Source organism: Vespula pensylvanica, chromosome 7, assembly GCF_014466175.1.
Source record: "Vespula pensylvanica isolate Volc-1 chromosome 7, ASM1446617v1, whole genome shotgun sequence".
In the NCBI taxonomy this organism is placed as follows: Eukaryota; Metazoa; Arthropoda; class Insecta; order Hymenoptera; family Vespidae; genus Vespula; species Vespula pensylvanica.
This window is the reverse complement of record NC_057691.1, coordinates 3,842,272-3,863,047: the sequence shown is the minus strand read 5'-3', so window position 1 is coordinate 3,863,047 and position 20,776 is coordinate 3,842,272. Positions and strand designations below refer to the sequence as shown.

The 20,776-nt window shown below is 31.0% G+C and overlaps 4 protein-coding genes across 8 annotated transcripts in view; 2 read left to right on the top strand and 2 right to left on the bottom strand.

Moving 5' to 3' along the window:
- LOC122630372 overlaps positions 1 to 17,300 on the bottom strand; it is a 20,741-nt gene extending 3,441 nt beyond the window's left edge. Inside the window, exons 1-11 of one of the 5 annotated variants that reach the window (XM_043814814.1) lie at positions 13,547 to 13,689; positions 13,299 to 13,374; positions 11,685 to 13,199; positions 7,900 to 8,013; positions 7,370 to 7,732; positions 6,955 to 7,236; positions 6,402 to 6,789; positions 5,884 to 6,339; positions 5,420 to 5,795; positions 3,688 to 5,354; positions 1 to 3,590 (exon numbers count right to left, since the gene is read on the bottom strand). The exon at positions 1 to 3,590 is cut by the window's left edge and continues 3,441 nt beyond it. In XM_043814814.1, coding sequence (XP_043670749.1) covers positions 3,526 to 3,590; positions 3,688 to 5,354; positions 5,420 to 5,795; positions 5,884 to 6,339; positions 6,402 to 6,789; positions 6,955 to 7,236; positions 7,370 to 7,732; positions 7,900 to 8,013; positions 11,685 to 11,960 — 3,987 coding nt within the window. In that variant the 5' untranslated portion in view covers positions 11,961 to 13,199; positions 13,299 to 13,374; positions 13,547 to 13,689 and the 3' untranslated portion in view covers positions 1 to 3,525. Of the gene's footprint in view, positions 3,591 to 3,687; positions 5,355 to 5,419; positions 5,796 to 5,883; positions 6,340 to 6,401; positions 6,790 to 6,954; positions 7,237 to 7,369; positions 7,733 to 7,899; positions 8,014 to 11,684; positions 13,375 to 13,546; positions 13,690 to 16,937 lie in introns of those variants that run through there. The other 4 variants (XM_043814813.1, XM_043814815.1, XM_043814816.1 and 1 more) reach the window with 4 other exon arrangements.
- Positions 14,582 to 16,374, top strand: LOC122630394 (CDP-diacylglycerol--inositol 3-phosphatidyltransferase). The gene is made up of 5 exons (XM_043814854.1): positions 14,582 to 14,646; positions 14,726 to 14,825; positions 15,266 to 15,554; positions 15,689 to 15,852; positions 15,962 to 16,374. Exons 2-5 carry the CDS (start codon positions 14,780 to 14,782, stop codon positions 16,114 to 16,116), a joined length of 654 nt encoding a protein of 217 aa, XP_043670789.1. The 5' UTR covers positions 14,582 to 14,646; positions 14,726 to 14,779; the 3' UTR covers positions 16,117 to 16,374.
- A 190-nt stretch (positions 17,301 to 17,490) lies between the features above and the next one.
- Positions 17,491 to 20,147, bottom strand: LOC122630376 (leucine-rich repeat-containing protein 47-like). The gene is made up of 5 exons (XM_043814823.1): positions 20,019 to 20,147; positions 19,285 to 19,893; positions 18,731 to 19,210; positions 18,326 to 18,653; positions 17,491 to 18,246 (listed from the first exon to the last, which is right to left on the bottom strand). The coding sequence occupies exons 2-5, from the start codon at positions 19,871 to 19,873 to the stop codon at positions 18,045 to 18,047; spliced, it is 1,599 nt and encodes a 532-aa protein (XP_043670758.1). The 5' UTR covers positions 19,874 to 19,893; positions 20,019 to 20,147; the 3' UTR covers positions 17,491 to 18,044.
- A 115-nt stretch (positions 20,148 to 20,262) lies between these two features.
- The window catches only part of LOC122630381 (odorant receptor coreceptor), a 36,246-nt gene continuing 35,732 nt past the window's right edge, over positions 20,263 to 20,776 (top strand). The window contains exons 1-2 of the mRNA XM_043814833.1: positions 20,263 to 20,404; positions 20,669 to 20,765. The gene's annotated coding sequence lies outside the window, so the exon portion shown is untranslated. The remainder of the gene's footprint in view (positions 20,405 to 20,668; positions 20,766 to 20,776) is intronic.

The following is a 20,776-nucleotide window of genomic DNA, read 5'->3' as shown; positions in this document are numbered from 1 at the left end:
CCTAAACGTATAAGAAAATAAAGCATTTGTACTTTTGCCTACACTGTTAAAGAATAGTGATAGTAAAGAGAAATAGTTCGCTGCTTTCTGTGTTTACATAGATCTTTAATCATTAGTCAATATCTCTTAACAACGATCATTAGTTGTAGATTCGGAAACAAAGATATATATATATATATGTGAATGTATATATATATTTCGGCCTACATGGCGACTTCTTTTATTTCTGCCTTTTTCGCATATTTAACGAAATTATTAAAATATGTGTATTTTGGATGCAATGTGTAGTTTAGCATAGCTGCCTCCCCACGCTAAATTATTTACATATTTTATGGTCCTATTTTTCTCATGAAGTACATCTGCTTGTTTTCCTTAATGTAACTACTCTGTGTGAATCTTGTTATTTTTAGCCATTTGAACCGGTCAATGGCACGAGCTGATATTGTTATCTATTATTTTACTTTACTTTATTTTAAGGCGATGGAGCACCTGACTTGAACAGTTTTATGCATATTGGATTAAAGTTTGTCAAAGAAAATATTATCCCATCTAAACGACACATATTAAATTTACTCAACTCCTTGAAGTCTTGGGGGTTTAAAATGATAAATTGATCAATTAAAACTATTAATAAATGTTATGAATTTAGAATTAACATAATATATATATGTGTATGTAGAATTTTAAAAGCATTTCGTGAAACATAAATAATATATGTGATACGTACAAGTCCAACTAAAAATCAATATAATGTCGAACGCGAAAATACTTTCTTTGTATTTTTACCATGTTTAAACAAAATGGAATATATATATATATTGGTCAAAATGATTTTGTGCAATATTTACACAAAACGTGTTATACGATAAGATTAATTGCTGCAATATTGTCTACATTAAAAATCCTGTATTTGCGATATTTTGATGTACAATTGTATATTTACATGTACAATTATAATTTTGTTGTTAGAGAAGATTATATTTTCTTTTTGCTAATTATCCAATATGCATTTATATTTCTCATACTAAATACTTAAACTCTCTTTGCTAGTTCAAAGCTGCACCCCCAGCTGGGCTATATTATCGAACAAACTAAAAAAGAATATCAACAAAGTTCTTTTTTTTTTTCTTTTCACTCTCATACATAATTTCGATATTACGAAAAAAAACAATAACAAAAGTTATTAATCTTATATCTTAATAGTGATCAAATCTCATTAATACTAAGTAGATGATACTCATCATGCTTTCATATGAAACTTATCATTGGTAATATGTTATTTAGTTATTACCACTTATAATATAATCCTCACAATCATCCATAAATTCTATATTCAATTAGAAAGATTGCTGTCACAACTAAACTACTAGATAAACTGTTATTATTTAGATTATATGAAACTGATTATAAAGGATCACTAATTTTAAATTATTTTACATTATGGCAAATATTTATGATCACAAATGACCAACCACTGCAGTACAAGTACCATTGTCATAAAAAAAGAAAAAAAAGTATAATAGTAACTTGGAGCTTGAGCAAGAGAACTATAAATCCACACCTAACCGCAAGCTACGTATTATCATTTTATATAAATGCATTTATCATACGCAGCTTAATCACGTGGACTTATATGAAAAGTAGTGTAACAAAAAAGTAAACAAATTTGATATTAAGTAAAAAATATTATTTTTATATATGTGAAATCGAAGATTTATAAGAAAAATTAAAATAAAGCATTATTTTTTTTTTTAAATGAAAAAATTATATATCATGTTCATATATAATATACAAGAATATATATAAATGGTAATTTTTTTGTAATATTTGGATCTTTTTAGGAACACATCTCTTACTCTTTCAGATGATTACTACTTTAACATAACAAGAAGTTAATATCTGAGGAAAACTACAAAATATGACATTCTAAATTTAATGCTTAATATTTCAGACTTATATATATATATAATTATAATCTTAATTAGAAACACACTCAAATTTTGGAATATACTGCACAATTTCTATAAAGTGCTTAAGTCAATTATTTTTCATATATAATTATCACACAATTGTGTACAGCAATCCCACTAATGAAATCTACCAATAAAATAAAAGATTACCTAGGTAAACTACATGCATTCACACCCTCAATTTTTATGATCACAAGCAAGTATTTTATTACAATTATCATTACCGATAATTAATGATTAGTTATTTGTTACATAAGCGAGTCTGTGTGTAAAAATTTAGTGAGTTTCGACACATTCGCACTCTCGAAATATCACTGCATAGAATCAGTTCAACTGGAGCGCATCATTTTCGAAAACCAATTTATATGATACTTTCTTAAATTATCATCTGCCACAGCTGGAAGAAGTAACCACTTCACGGAGTATATATAACTCCATATCAAGTTAATCACACTGTTTTAATATGTTACACATATGTTTTAATGTCACTCTTATGTTTACTTTTCCTAATACACTTAACACTGTTTATAATTTCCTTTACTTTCCATGATGCTGTTTCAAATAAAGTATATGCTTCTAGCTTTTCACTATTTTCATTTTTTATTCCTAGTGCTTTGATGAAAACCCACTAACCACTTCAATCACCCCACATCCATGTACAAATAGGTCGTTCCAGCTCGCAAGATATCAAGACATTGGTAGATGCTTGATAACAGTTCAATGGAGTATCTTGGTTAGACAGTTGGATAGTTAATGCAACACATTATTTATAAATTAACCATAGAGTTTTTATATATGATGCACTAAAATGACAAATCTGTAATTTTTAAAGGCATCAGCATTAAACAGTTCTTGCAGTGTAAGCATCTTAAACTTGCTTGATTGCAATATAATTTTGAATCGTCTTAAATCCATTAACATATTCTTATGCAATTCTTGAAGCCATATGTTTATTAGGTGGTGCCCCAAGGATACTTCTCTAAACCATATGCACGACCGTAATATATATATATATATATACATATATATATATACACACACATATATATATGTATATGGCTTAAATAATACAAGAATTACCTTCTTTTCATGAGAGAGGAGCAACATACACTTCTTGTTATATTAATTCATCATTTCCAGTCAAAGATGGCATTATGTGTGAATATTATGAATCATATGTTGCTATCGTTTTTGCAAAAGGTTGTGTAAGCATAATTTATGTACATAGATGAAAAATGTATCCTTTGCAGTCTCCATTTTTTTCTTTTTTTTTGGTAACTGACCTATTTACATTATTATCTCTTGAGGCACACTGCGCCGTTCGGCTTTCCTGGTATAACATTAATAATGAAATCCAGTTTCAGACAACAGTTGATGCATTTTACCAAAATCCTGATCAGATTTTAGAAATATTTCTATCCATTACATCAACCTTTTCAAATATGTTATCTGGTATTTAAGTTAAATAGCTTTTCCGAATGTAATAATACGTAGATAATAGTTCACTCATATCAAACTGTATAAGTATATTTTTGTTTATAGAATTAAGTCCATTTCACTGTCCACTGTAATATTGTATTCTGCCTGTTTCTGCTGTCTCTCTCATAACAGCATCCCACGCTATAATCATGAAAAATAAATCAAAGACAAAACATATTTGAATACATTATAAAATCATAGTGTAAATATAAGATGAAGTACAAAATAAAATTCTTACCTAATCCAACAAATGAGACAATTTTATCGTGATTATAATTCTGTATATTCACATCTTCTTCAGGTGCTACATATAGCATCGAAAAATCTTCCTTTGGTTGATGATTGTATTTCTCTATGATGACAGGTGGCGGAGGTGGTGGTGGCGGTGAAAACATTGGTGGTGGAAACCTTGTTGGATATCCAATATATGTTAAAGATGGAACCATAACAGAATGTACAGGTTGCTGGGCCACGTGAGCGTTAGGCGATTGCATATGAAAATTTGGAGGAAATTTATCGTATCTCACATGTTTATCGTAGAGAGCAGGAGCCCTGTCGAAATTCGGAGGTGGTTTATTAAGAAGTGGTTGAACCAAGGAAGGAAATGTAGGATTGGCAGGTGGAGTTTCCACAGAATCTTCGGAGAGTAAAAGTTGTTCATTAATCTCAAATCCAAAAGTTAACTCTGTTGGTAGATCACTACCTTTCATAAAGTCTGATGTTTCATCTAACAAGATAACTGCAGGTCTAGAAGAAGTATTATTCTTCTTTGTAGATCCTTGTGTTTCTATGGATTTTTGCGGTTGTTCATTTTCCGTTGCAGTAGACATTAATGATTTTGTCTTTTTATTTCCATTATCATCTTGATTATCATGCTTCGTATTGTAAGATAGCACGATTCCAGATTTTCCAGATTGCTCTTTCACAGTTTTTATCATTTTATCCATTTTCATGTGTGTTTTAACAGAGTCTACATCGGCACTCTGTATTTCATGTGTCGACTTTGGATTATTCGATCCTTTAAGTTTTTGTGCCTCATTATCATCTACTATCGATCCTATTACGTTAACTTTGGTTTCACAATATACAACAGAACTATCTGCGTTATGTATTTTCTTAACATTCTCATCTTGATATCCAGTTTTCCTATAATGTAACTCTTCTTGTTGATTTTGAATATTTTGATTACTTTGCGAGTAACTTCTCCTACTTCGAGGATTATTTACTTTTACATTCGTAACATCCTTATTGTTATTAGCGTAATTAGGATTGTTGTTTTCTGAGTCAAATGGATTACAACCTGCTGTATTATTTAATTTAGGTTGAACTGCATTTGGTGTCTCATTTGAATGAGGATTGCAATTAATTAAGTTCATATGTTTTGGTTCTTGTTGCGTTAAACTTCGTTGCATTTTCTCTATATCCTGGACATACTTGAAAACTTGCATATTTTTATTAATTGCCTCTTCTTGAGCTTCTGCCTTCTTTTGATCTGATGAATTTTTAATCTTTGATAAAGTTGGCGATGGTGGCTTTTCGAAAGTAAGACCAACATTGTGCATATGATTCGAATGTGCAAAACCATGCTGTTTCGGCTTCCTATCAGAGTGTTGTAATTCATCCAAACTTGGATAATAATCTTGAGGTAATTTGTCTGGTTCCGAGGGAGTTTTAGGTGGAACTCTTGGCCAAGATGCCGTATTTAACATGCTTGGGACCATTACTGGCATATTTAAAACAGAATTATGTGACATATTCATTGTGGCCATGCGAGCTATATCCGCATAGCTTGCTTGTGGTGTTCCTCCAGAAGAGGTTGCTGTTTTTGATAAATTATGTTTCGAGGTATTCGATGTGACAGGTAACGAATGGACCGAGTCCAAGTCGCTACTATCCGATTTATCACTATAAAAAGACACACAGTTTATATACCAATAATAAAAGAATATAAAATATTTATTATACTATACCTTGGCGGCATACTGCTTGCAGATTTTCTTCTGAGCTCCGGCGAAAGTGGTGCTCTATATTCGTTAGAAAATCCTCTTGTATTTTGTAAATATGATCCAGCTGTTGATAAGTTTTGTGCTCTACTACCGCTGGAACTTCTACGTTGTTTTTTAGTCTTCTTCTTCTTAGTAACTATTAGAAAGTCAGGCTCTGTTTCTGGTTCTGGATTAATTTTCTTGTTTGAATTTCGACGACTAGTATAATCGTCTCCAGTATCATTGCAATATATAGATTGACCCTCTTCCGTTCCCCAAGAACGTCTATCACCACGACAATCTACCGCAGCATCGCCTGTACTTCTTTGTTTTGCACGACGTAGTGCCACGTTTATCGTACCTTTTAATAATATTTTTTTAATAAAAACATTTAAGTCTATAAACTCAAAGAAAACACTGAAGAAATCATAACACAAACTTGGACTTACTATGCTGACTGGAGATACTGCTAGTGCCGCTAGAACTAATACTTTTTTCTGTAGTGAGGTCCTCGAGTTTTGTTTTTGATATTTCCTCCAAAGAATTGGATTTTTGTAACTTGGCCGATAATTGTTCTCTTTTAGAATCCTTTTCTCTTGTTCTTGGTTTTGTTCCAGAACTAGATTTCACTCTAACAGGATTACCAGTTTTATTTTTTTTGCCTTTAGATTCTTTGCTTTCTATGAAGTTAAGTAAACTATCAATATCATCCTCATTACGATGTCCTACAACGCTTTCGGCATTATAAACAATAACATTAGGTTCCTGGGTGTGTTTCTTTCCGCGTTTCTTTCGTTCTGCATTATAACTTTGTACAGCATTACCATTTTCATCAAGAGATTTTTTTTCCCCGGATGAAGTCGCATCTTTCATTATGGCATACTGTGTTGTACATCTTGGAAGTTCTACAGAAAATTAGAATTGACATTTCGTTCTTATTTTTGAACAATTAACACAAAGATCTTACCTATTGCATTATTTTGAATCTGCCAAGAAGCTGGCATCATGGAACATAAACTTGAGATTCCTTTTCCTTGACTATTGTTAGTATTGTTTCCTGAACCACCAATAACACATTTCGCACTGTTATAAGTTTGAAATGGAAGGGCACCCGTCACCTCTGCACTAACTGATATTTTTGATTTATCTTGTTTACCGTTATGTTCACAAATCGGAAATTTTATCGTGGTATCTACAGGAGTTTGAGCTATATCAACAGTAGCACGTGCTATAAATTGTCTACGTGGTTCAATAATTTTCATTTCAATTCCCTCATCTTCTGTATCTAATGGATGAGGTCTTTGCTGTACCCCACTTATTGTAGATCCAACATTCCGTTCACTAATAGCACCTACCTATAAGAAATAATTTCAATACATTATAATTAACTTTTAAATAGTTCTCTTTTTTTTCTGTTGAAACTTCATTTTTCTATTAATTTTTAAAATACATGTAGTAAATATCTTCTATGTAAATTGAGTTCACATATTTAAAAAATTTGTTTACATCTTCTGCATTACCTCAACATAACTTAAATCAATAACTGTGTAATCTGACTTATACTCTGGTGGTGGATTATCTGATTCAAGCATTTCATTTGTCCCGTATTTTCCTTTACTACTTTTCTTCTCGCGTAATTCACTTTCAGATTCATAAAATCCACTGACACTATCCCTTTTACTATCCTTTTTATCTTTCTCTTTTTCTTCTTTTTTTGATGAAATACTCGATGACTTATCTAAAGATTTTGACTTCTCCTTGTTAGTCCAATCATATGCTGTTCTTTCTTCAGAAAAGCCCTTCTTCATAAAACCACACGACAAAGATGAGGATTTTAGTTTATGTTTTATGATTATAATGATTAAAAATATATGTACATGTATAAAATATGTGTTGAATAAAAATTTACTTTTATCAAAGTTTATCAATACACACCTTGTTGTCAAATATGAGATCAAGGTTAGCCAAAGAGGCAAGGCTGTGGGATGCATTAACATTAGATGGTAGTGATCCACCTTCTCTTTCTCTAGCAGAAACACTAGGACCTGTGTATTTCTTATTCTTTTTCTTGCCACTTCCGTAAGTGTGGCTAGAACCAGATGTTAGATAAGCAAAACTACTATCAAACTCTGATGCAATAGGTTGTGCCAAATTCTGTAAAGAACCTCCGTGTGTGAGGCGTTCTGATACAGAATCTCGTTTATGCCTTCTACGAGTAGATCCAGGGAGACAGCGTGAATTAGTCACTACCCTACGACCTTCTTCGGTCTCATCAGCTTCAGCTTCTTGTAAAAGTTCCTATAATCAGTGATTTTCTTTTTTAATACTGCCCTACTTTTCATAAATCTTTTTAGTCAAGATACAAATGATATAGTTCTACTTTATACTACAAAATAAATGAATAAAGTTTTTTAAATAAATAATTACACTGATGGAAAATGTTTAATATCGAATATTTTTAATACCTTGAATAGGTTGGATTTTCCTTCTCGATCTTTAGGACATTTATAAGTTATGGCTTCATCTAGTAGGGCACGCAATTCACCTTCATTTAAAGTAGAGAGAGTTGTTGGTTCTTCCTAGACATAAAAATAATAAATGATACTATTAATACATATATTATTAATCAAGTATCGTATCAAAATTTAAAGTAAAACAAGAATAATAGAAGATCAACATATATTCAAAGAATAATTAGATTTGAAAGAGTTGTGTCATTACAAAGTAAGAACTTTCATTATATAAGATACAAGAATTAACTAGCATGACTGTATATCTTCATTCATGCATAATTTCAGTTTTTCCACAAAATTATATACTATACCAATATATATTCTACAATTAAATTAGTGATAGCACAATTTAGAATAGAACGTTCTAAGCATCCATATGTGGTAAGGAGAATGTACTTTGCAATTTCAGTTCAAATAAGGTAAGTATGTCAATTGGTTAACCCAAACTTTAGAACCATCTTTATTTGGAAAAGATTTTCGTAATACACATAGAAATTGATGTTTTAAAGTCAACTAAAACAATAAATTTACTATGATTTTATCTCTAACTATATTTATATATATAAAAGAGACTTTTGCACAATGACGTAACTAAAAAAAATATTTTTTTTTATATTTCATAAAAATATAAATAAGAAGCATTAATAAAAAGAAGATATTATTGAAAGATAGGTTATATCAAAATAATTACTGCTTAAATAGTTATTATTCATATTGCATCAAAACTGACACGCGAGTGTATTAACTATAGAGAGAATGCCAGAATAAATTTATATTATTTAATATTGAATATATTTAAAATATATACTCTGTATGGTATTGTAAGATATATATTTTTATAGATTACATTTATTAATTATATCAAATCAATAACATTATTATTGAAAAATAGTAGCCTTACTTTCTTATCATTTGATATATAATATTGAAGATAATATTATCACAATAATCAGGTAAGAAGTTGAATAGAAATTTTTTAATACAAGAATTTTGTAAAATAAATCTTATACAGATTAAACCAATCTCATTAAAATCACTTGCGTCGTATAGAATTAAATATATCATTTGATCTGTTAACGTAAGAAACACAATTTTTTTTTAGACATATTATTACAATCGACATATTCAACTTTTACTTGAATTCAAATATTCAAGTATTGAAAGTTAAATATAGATTAACTAAGAAAAAAATTAATATTATAATCCATTAGATGAAGTTCACTTTGCGCAAATGAATACATCTTGTATCGTTGTTGATAAATCTATAATCGTTGTTCTTACAGTAGTAAAAGAGTCAAATACATATATATATATATATATATATATATATATATATATAAGATAAAATAATGATCCTTTTATAAAGTAAATTAGTTCCTTCATTAGTAGCTAATATATGGCATGAAAAAAATCATTAATTAAGAAACTTTAAGAAACAGTAATAAGGACGACGACGACGACGACGACGACGTTTTGCATTTTCCTTATTGGGAGAAAAAAAAACGATTAAAATTCGTTATACTCAATCTGTACCTTAATGCCAAGATTTCGCAAAGTTAGAAAGAAGACGAATGGCAATAAGAAATTCTTCGGTTAGTTCCAGCGAACGATAGAAGATCGCCGTTAATAATGATGCACCGTTGTCGAGTAGCCCTTGAAAAGAAGAAAGGATATCCAATAGCTGAATTTACCATTGGGCAGAAATTAAAATAGGACACGCAACGAACGGGGATGGATTTGGGCTTGTCCAGAGATCAATAGACGTTCCACGATTAGCCCGATCGAGACACGAGATATCGGTGTGACTTACAAACGAAGGAAAATCTGCTCGGGGCAGTGCCGGCACGGAATTTATATTTTTAGAGGGCACCTGGGTCGGACCGCAATCGCCCCTCTGCTAAATTCAGTTACGGTTTTCACGACAGTCATGAAACTGTAAGGACAGATTTTTTAAGATAATCCGAGTCACAAACAACACACACACAAACGAAGGCAACGATATGTCTTTGAGTAAAAACAATTAGAATGATAGTTCGCAAATATACTGCCGATTTAAGCGTTTAACGAGCGGGCGCGGCGCGCACTTCCCAGCATGGCCGCCGCCATTACACTGAAATCGTAACCGTCTCAGGGCCGTGACTAGCTTAGTATTCTCCTAATATCCGCATTGCACTCTTTTCTCGCCTCTCTTTTACCGTACATTTTTCGCATATTCACAGTCAGTTTCTTATATAAAATCCTAAATATATAAATATCTCGCAAGTACTTTAAAAAATAAATAAAACAATTTCTTTTCCCTTTTTAAAATATATTCCAGAAATCTTACTAGCAAATATAGTGTCAAAAGACGTGACCAAATATTATCTACTTCACAATTCTTATCATATGTGGTGTAGAAATGATATTTTTGAACTTATTTCGTTAATTCATCTATTGATAACAATAATATAAAATCAAATAAAATACAACAAAATCAAATCAAATAAAATGTTGCCCGATTATGGATATATCTGGTGTGTGTATGTATATATACGTATGTATATATATATATATATATATATACACACTGCTCTCTCTATATTTACGATAAACGAGCGAAACATTAATACGTGAATTTGAAATCAAATTGTTATAAAGCTCTTTACGTAGCTTAAGCTCAGTACCGTAACAATAAAAAATGGTGCCACGAGTTGATAATACATACGAAACATTATTTTTCGTTAGCGAACTTATTGCCACATAGTATTAACCTTACCACGATATTTTTGTGTATGCTGTGTTTCTCTTTTGTTATTTATGTCCAACCTATGTATGTTGTAAAGATATATTGCGCATTATCAGCGAGAAAGTGACTAGCGCCTGATTGCTAGGAACAAAGTAAAAAAAAAAAAAAAAAATATATATATATATAAAAGGAAAGGAATAGAAAAGAAAAAAGAAAAAACCCACACACAAAACAAAAAAGAACAAACAGAAAAAGGAAATAAAAAAAGGCAAAAAAGGCGACTACCGATTTATAGACCGTTTCGACTGCATTACGTCACGTATGCTCCATTGGCTCTGAACATGATAATTGATTTTATATCATGACGTGTTTAAAATTATCTGAATATGTACACAGCAATGAAAAAAAATGTTCGAATCAAGAATAGTTTTTGTAACATACAAGACTAACTTAGTCTATACAGATAGAGAATACTTCATCATATTGCGATTGTAACATTGTAACTTTGTAAGGTTAATCGAATACAATAAAGCTATATTTTTTTTTGAAATAAACTCATACGATCCATCAAAAATTCTTTTCATTTTATACGAATAAGAATTGATTAGTGAATGAAAAGAATCATAAAAATACAATCATCAAATTTCATAATGTATCTATCGTCGAAAATACAAAGCAAAATATTTCGATTCTTTAAGATCTTTTCAATCTATCTTTATATACATTTATTTATGTAATTGATTTAATAGTTATCAGTAGATAATGATGATCACAAATCGATGCATTAATAAGGTAAACTACTCGTATTTTATAACCTTCTTTCTGAAAGATGATCGAACTATGTATATGTTGTATCAATGTACAAAATAATCATGATAACAATCTCACAGTTGCAAGTTCTTTATACGCCTACCAACAAAGAAAAAATAATAAAAAAAAAAAAAAAAAATGTCAAAAGTCGAAGAATAATACGTCGATAACGACGACGAGCAGAGAGAGATTCGCTGCTCACCTGTTTGTTGTCAGAGCCGCTGTTAGGTGTTGTACCTTGACCGTTCGTAGGCTCAGAGATCGTTTCAATACGCGTGCCAGTCGCTTCGAGATTAATATTCTGAACTACCAAGGCCTCTGTCGTGCCAAGTATAGTACTTTCGGTAACCGAATCGTTGCCGATTTCTGTTCGACTGTTTTCGGTGTTGCTTTTGTCAGGTGCAACCGGTTCCTGACGATGGTCCGGCCCTGGGGACATCTTGACGTTGATTGACAGGACCGTGTCCGCCGTGCTCATAGCCTCCTTCTTGTCATTCTTCGGCCGATGTCTTTTGGAACGCGTTAGGCGTTAAAGAAATTGCGAGAGGAACATCAATAAAGATTCTAATGAAGTATTTCAATAAAGTATCGTTCACAATAATCGTTTATAACGATTCTTCATATATATGATTTTTGTCGACGTATATTTTCAAAGTGTGACAGTGACAACGAAACGGGCACGAACATTTTCACGTTATAAGATTGACTGCTTTATTCGATGAATGTCGAGACACGTAGTTCTTTCATGATCGACTTACGAACGCGTGGTTTCGGAACAGTCCGTTCCCTGATTCGTCGACGACGGCACAATTGGACGTACCGAAAGTGGAAGGAGAAAAAGGAGAGCCTCAAATGTTTTTCACGCGCGTACTGCACGCGCACCGGGAACGACAAAAATGGCACCATCCATTCGTCGAGCGTGTTTCCAACTCGTATACTTTCCCTTACACTTGACCCTTCCTTTCAACACTTCACTTGTTTCGTCGTTCACCTTAAGAGCATATCTTCCAGATTAATCTAAACTCCTTTTATACGTAACAAATCTTTTTGTCACTTTCGATGTGATCGAATGATTTTCACTCTCTTTTCATCGTTCACCATGTCAAAACTAAGCTCTTCGTTTTCTTCGACAAACGAATGTTCACGATACAAATTTCGCGTCTAACGTACGAAACTGGACGTGTATCAAGATGGTATTTTCGAGTCTCCTTCTTCGTGCGTTCTTTCCAACGCCTTTCTTTATCTCCACTTTCCTTTTTTCACAACAACCGCTCGACCTCCTTCCATTCACTTGGAAAAGACGACGACGACGTAAAATTGATATTCGCGGGCGTTCGATGCGACACTTGGTAAATCCAAGATGGCCGTCGTACGGACAGCGGCACGTACGCGTCAACCGGCCACGACTTATTCGAATGCAGACGCACAGTGACCAAGTCCTCTCCTCAAAAAGGTTTCTACTCGTGAAAACGAGTACATAGCATGCGTGGACGGAGTACGAGGACGGGAGACCGGATCCGTTCTCGTGCGTGACCCGTTGACGGCATCACTCTGTTTCGTTCCGTCTCTCGGCCTCGAACCAGCCGCTTTCTCTCTTACTCCCTCTATCTCTCAGTCTAGATATCTTTTTCTTTCTCTTCTTCGCACGGAGCAGTGTCGTAGCACGCACTCGTCATCTTTTGTCTCTTTTTCTCTTTCCTTATTTCTAGCTCGACACCTTATATGACACACAAAGAGGATTCGATGTAGCTCCAAGGCAACTCTGATCGCGCTCGCTGACACTTTGAAATCATCGACGACAACTTATCGATCGTACCAATGTTCACCTGTGTCAATTGTCCGTTACACGTTCGTACCACACTTCTCGGCGCGATCGTAGTAGAATATCCTGTCTATAGAGATAGAGAACAAGAGCGAGCGAGAGAGGATAGAGAGAGAGAGAGAGAGAGAGAGAGAGAGAGGGAGAAAGGGAGAGAAAATGAAGGAGAGAGAGATAGAGAGAGAGAGAGAGAGAGAATATATATATGGAGGGGAGACGTAAAGAGGTAAGGATATGGACGTTACCTCGTTATGTTTTCGTTTGTACAGCTCGATCATATATACCAATCACTGAGGAAACTCGCTTAATGATCGATGCTCATTGATCGTACGTCTAACAAATCGCGCATCAAACTTCTCACTCGCGCATGTAAGTCAAAATATTAAAATCGTGTATGTTCGTAACGTTCGGTCAAACTCGGCGGCAAAGCGTCGTTTGTCTTTTGCCGTTTTCAGTTTTCTCTCTTTCTCTCTTTCTCTCTCTCTCTCTCTCTCTCTCTCTCTCTCTCTCTCTCTCTCTCTCTACATCTCTTTCTTTCTTTCTGTCTTTTTCTCTCTCTCTCTCTTTCTCTCTCCCTCTCTTTCTCTTTCTCCACTCTTCTTTGATGAACGACAGGAAAATGTCGATTGCACTAAGAAAAAAGAAAGATCATTTAAAGACGAAGAATATGTGTCTCTCACAACAATTAACAATGTTTTCACGATGCAATAAACACGACAATTACAATTTGCGCGGAGAAACACAACCGATCAGACGCCGTTTGGCCTCCGAAAATGTCGTCTGGTTTCAGGAACGTAACCGTCCATCGTAGCGCCTCGTAGCGAATGTCTCGTTACATCGCACCGTCTATTATGTACATTTTTTTAATGATATTTTTCTTTCTCTTATTTTCTCTTTTTCTTCTAATTTCTCTCTTGATTCTCTTTGTTGCCAATTTAATTTTGTGTGTCACAGTTGAAACATATTTATATGTAAGTTAATATTAAAACAATTTTCTCCTTTAACCGTACTTCTTTAACAATTACGTTACATTGCTATAAAGTAATGACTTCTCATAGGCTTATGTTAGTGGACTTGACAATTTTTGTAAAAAACATTTCATTGACTGAGAAAATGTTTTCTTTTCTGTAGAGATCTATATGAACGATTCTCTTGGTTTAAAAGTTTATGGGACGATCCTGCTTCGTAGCAATTTTATGTGCGTCACAAAAGTCGATAATTCTCGAACTCGAAGAAGGATGGTACGCTTCGATTCTATCGATTCATTGACATTATTTGCTGAAACTTAGATTAAACGGCGGAGAACGCTATTAAAGAGAGTGAGGTACGCTTATCGAGTGAAATTGTGAGTGTTGAGATATATACATGATATTAGATAAAATAAGCATTAGACTATTTCAAAAAATATTTTTTTTTTGTTTCAGATAAAGATTTTTCATTGACATTATTTTTTCCAAGTATAAATCAAAGACGTAAAAATGACAGAAGTCGAGAACATTTTCTTGTTCGTTCCTAATATTATAGGTAAATAAGAATGTTACAAACGAAATATAAAATAGATATTGTTGTTAATAATGTTCTATATATAGCATCTATACAACTAATGTACAAAATAAAGTGAAAACTTAAGCATTTATGAATTCATTGATAAAATTAAAGTGGCTATTGAAGATAATAAACACTCAAAGCTGTTGGTGATTTTAATTGATGTAGTATTTAAATATTAGCTAAGCTTTTGCAATAAAGTTCTTCATTAAATTTAAATTTTAGTTGTAAATATAAACTATTGAATATTGTTATATCATACAATAAATCTAACTATTATCAAAGAAGTTAGCACTCGTATGACTTCTTATATATTGATTAATATTAGCATATTATTATATTATATAGTACTAGGATGTAATACTTTCTCTTGATCTAATATTATTCTTATATTGTTAAAGAATACTTTTTGTTAATAGGTTACGGAAGAGTGATCTTGGCTCTGATTTCTTTTTATTTCATGCCAAGTAACTATGTCATTGCATCTTCATGTTATATTATTAGTGCTTTATTAGATGCAGTGGATGGTCATGCAGCCAGATACTTCAATCAAAGCACAAAATTTGGAGCTATCTTAGATCAATTAACCGATAGAGTTGGTACCATGTGTCTTTTGGCAACATTATGTATGTTTTATCCTTCTTATAGTTTTTGGTTTCAATTAAGCATGGGTATTGATATAGCTTGTCACTGGATTTATCTTCACACGTAAGAATTACTAATTTACTAGTTAATATTTTTAAAGATTACATTAAGATACAAATATTTTGCAACGTCTTAAAAAATATTGTATGTATACAATGTTATTGATTAGCAACAATTACTATACAATATGTTTACAGAACACTGCTACAAGGGAAAACAAGTCACAAATTTATTGACATGTCTGAAAATCCAATCATGCGGATATACTATACCAATCGTATAGTTCTATTTTTCATGTGCGCTGGAAATGAAATGTTCTATGCTACCTTATATCTTCTTTACTTTACCGAAGGACCCATTTGTAAATAACATTTTTATACAGATAACTATATATAATTGCATTGAGTACCATCTTAAATTATAATTACACATTATAATAGAAAGTTAAACATTTATATAAAAAATTACAGTGGCCGGTGTAGGATTGTATAGGATACTGATGTATCTCTCAGCTCCAGTGGCAATAGTCAAATCTGCAATCTCAATTTTGCATGGATACGTATCTTGTATCAACATGAGTATAATTGATCAGAAGGAACGTCAGGAACATCTTAAAGCAAACTAAAATGTCTTGCTTACATATATTACTTACTAGTCATATTAAATGTGATCAATCGATCTTCCTTCATTATAAAATAACATATATTTAAAGAATGCATTTCCAATCTGCTATTCTTATAAATCAAAGCAACCTGATGTGCCAGAGTAAATTATTTTTATCTTGCTTTTTAATATAAATTATATTTTAATTAGTATATCTCATTGAAAGTAAAATATAATTGTTTATTTTTCATATTATAAATAAAAAACACACTCTAATGTACTACTCTAAAAATTTTTCTCATATTAACAACCTATTTTCTTGATATTAATTAATATTACTGTTAAAAGTAATGTTATTTATTCAGAGGTTAGAAAAAGATATTTCCTAAAAGTTTTTAAGAAATATATTTTTGTCTACAATGGAAATAAGATATACAAATATTATCTTTTTTCCTAATGACGTGTGTAAAATAATTTGACCTGATACTCAAAGAATATAATTGGTAAAATGGAATACACTACCATACAAAATATTACTTAGTGATGTAATACGATTAAATACATACTTTAAATTTAACTACAAATATAGAGAAACGCAAAGACTAAACTGAACGATAAACATTTGTCAAGATAAATTCGTGATATTCATTGTGCTTTCGTTTTTGCTATCATACAAAAAATTAACAAAAATTACAAGGACACATGTAATAATTTTACATTGAGGATTATGTATAATACATATAAATATTTTGTATAAATTATTTAAATTAAAGAATGATCATAGATGAATTTTTCACACAGCAACGATACTTCAGCTGTGTTATAACAAAGAGATAAACTAACCTCAAAACTCTCGCTTTCATTCTCCGTCATGACCAGTCATGTTTAGGCGCCATGTTCTTTTACTTCAAACACTCGCGCATGTTGCTAAAGTTAACAAAATTAGCACAAGTTTTTTAGTAAGCATAAAACTTAACACAATGAAATTTTACATATATTCACTAAACGTCATACGAAATAAGGTATCCTTTAACATGGATGATATTTTTTCACTCTGATTGAGATGTCCGAAGTAATGTACAATATTTATAAAAACAAATGAAAATTCTGCGTACCCGTGACGAGGATAAATTGCTATAGAGTAGCGCCAGTGTCGCTAGTTGGTCACTGTCTAAAATGGCAGGTATTTTTCTTATTTGAATTTATTTTTTTAAATTACTTTGAGAAAAGGGATTTGAAGAAACTATTAAATCTGCATATAATTATAACATATTTAACATTTTGGTATTTATTAATAGATATTTTATCATTTTGATTGTGTCATATCATCGAAAATATAATTACAAGTAGAACGCATAAAGAATTTTTGAAATCGATCAGTTTTTCTAACAATAAATCATGTATGCTGTTTGAAAAAAACATATTTTTTTTTATTCCTACACATAAAATTAAAATTATTACGACTGTAGAATTTTTACCTTTACGAATATTCTTTTGAAGTTTTTCTAGTATACTTTCGCAATGTTATACAATCAAAATATGTTATATATATATAAAAAGAAAAAAAAGAAACACTTTCTGCAAATTATACACGAGAATCTGCTCTTGACTTAAACTTATTATAAATTTCTTAATTAAATATATATATCTCGTAAGTGACAATTACTTATGAACATATTTTATACACAAACACAAATAATCAAGACAACTACTTTCTACGTTATTCATATAAGTATGTTTTCTGTTATTAAATTGAAAGTTGTTTAGTAAAAAGTGTTTATACATTTGTATAAAGAGGGAAGTTTGTATAAAACATATAAAACATGTAATAATAATAATAATAACGAATTTGTGCTTCAAAACCTACAACTTAAAATAATAGATCTCTTATATCTTAAGTCAGTAACAAAGAGAGTTGTTATGTAGATAGTAACAATAAAATGTAATATATTAATCTCGTAAAGCAATAATATTATCTTCCTTAAAATTTAAGTCTGCCCTTGAAGGATAGACAAGTTTCAGATTACCATCTATATCAACTACTTTAACTTGCTCTATTTGTAAACTATAGTACAAATTATTTTCATTATCTGAAGGTGTACAACCAATGCCTGTGGTAACTAATTCTTTTAAAAATTGATCCAATACATTTCTGTAAAGAAAGTATATATTATTTAATATTTAATATTGATTTATAGAGAATTTTATATTTATATATAATTCTACTTTACCTGCAAACTTGATATGATGTAGCACTTGTTACTTCTATTAACATATTTTTTGTAGTTAGTGACATCTTTGTTAAATCACTGTTAGTAATTGGTGGAAATGATATAACTTGTTCTTGACTGTCTACAAGACACGGAAAAAGTGCTTTACCTTCAAGTAAATACAAATATTTATGTATACCGGAATATACATTTCTCTTTTTTTCTTTACGCAAATTATCAGCCTCTTTTTGTAATTGCTGGAATAGTTCTGTTCCAGTATAATTTTTATTTCTCATTAATGGTTTGATTTCTAATTCCAAAGGTGGCTTTGCTGTATATGTTAAATCACCTAAATTATACATCACACATTAATACATCAAAAAACATGATTTTTAGACAATACTGTAAAAACAAACTATCATTTACCTGGTACAATTACATTTAAATCATGAGTGGCTATTGTAGCAGCATTTCTTTTTTCACATATTCCATCATGTAATTTTGTTTGTAATTGTATAAACTTTTTAAATGTATCCTCTGTAAATATTAAATTTTTTACAATACATGCTGTTATATAAGGTCTAACATTTTTCACATGTTGTGTGATTTTTATTGATAGAGTACTATCTGATGTTTTCAATATTTTTAATTTATGTGCTAAAGCATCTATCTGAGCTGCAGCATTTTCACTTTCAGATAATTTATGTCCTTTTTTTCCTTTTTTTGATTTACTTGTAATAGTAGTATTAGTAGTATTTTGTTTCGGACAATGTTGCTTTACATATTCAAGTACTTGCTTTGTATGACACTGGTCAACTAACTTTAATAATCTTTTATCAGCCAACCAATTATTTTTTAGATTCAATTCTTTCAATTTATGACAATCTGCTAGTTCACCAGGAACAGCTGTAAATGCAATAAATATATATATAATAGGTTGTATTAATATTTATTTATAATAATTTTGTAATGACTACTACCTGTAATCAAATTATCAGCTATGTTTAAAACTTTTAAAAATTGCAGACGAGATATTTCCCCAGGAATATCTTTTATCAGATTCTTATTTACATAAATTTCACAAAGATGGACCAATTCAGTATAACAAACATCAGGAAATACTTTTATATCATTGTTGGACAAATCTAAGGTAGTCAATTTAAGATTTCCTATTTGACATGGTATAGATTGTAATAAATTTGTGCCAAAGTTAATGCTGTTCAATTGAGGAAGATTTCCAACTGCATCTGGTAGAGAAGTCAGTTTATTTTGCGAACAATGAAGAAATTTTAATTTGGTTAATTTTTCAATTGATGCAGGAAGTTTATTGATCTGGTTCGAATGTAATACCAATGTAGTAAGATTTTGTAACTTCCCAATTTCTTCAGGTATTTCTTGAAGACACGTATGGGTTATGTTTAAGTAGTTTAAATTCTGAAGATCAAAAAGCGTTTTATCCAAACCATTTTTAGCGATCAATTCAGAAATCGATGGACCTGTTAGAACTAATTCATGTTTATTCTCATCAGCGGTTTGTTTAATAATATTCCACGACTTTTCAAAAGCCATTACTGTCAGTTTCACTGCAACTATATTATTAACAATAGAATAATGCTCTGGATGCTGATTTAAGGTTATGCGTAATAGGTAAAAACAAAAGTTTTTTATTCTCGAATGATTCTTAATAATTCATATAAATATATTTAGTACTTACTAAAGTTTTCTTCTTTTTGATTGTCAAACTAGTCTTTTAATGTGTTAATGTGAAGATATTAATACGCAAGAGATAGTCAGAGACGTCAGAGATAAACAGTCTCAAACTACAGTAGAATATGATGTAATATATATTATTCTTAATACACGCATTAATGTTTCGTCTCAATTTTCTATTGAATCGAATTACGTAGATAAAATTATTTTAAATATAATTGAAATGAGTGAAACGTTAACAGAATATTTGTGAAAACAAATTTGTAATGTTCAATTTTGCCGCCACGTTAGCGGATTCCCGCTGTAATTGCCTTACTTAAATTAACGAATATTGTGAATTCGTCTTTATAATAGTTCAATGGAGTGCGATGGAACGGTTCTTGATCAAACGTAATAATTACATTATATATATTTTTGAAAACTAATTTTCTCTTCTTGATTCTTATATTTTATACGTTTCTACTAAAGATTATATTATCAATAATTGCAGAGAAATACGAACGATTTATTATATACATATGAAATTAGAATTTTACGATCCATAACATTGACGATAAAAGATAATCTATTTCAAATAAATCTATTAATACAGTACATTTACTGTATAATCACTATTGTCCTCGAATATAACTTGTTCTGATCTTGTGATTTTAGGACATCCTATGAGAAAAGGAAATCATCGTTGGAACACATCAGTTAGGTTAATGAACTATTCGAACCAAGAGAACACATAAAGTTTTTACTTTATCAGGTAAACTATAT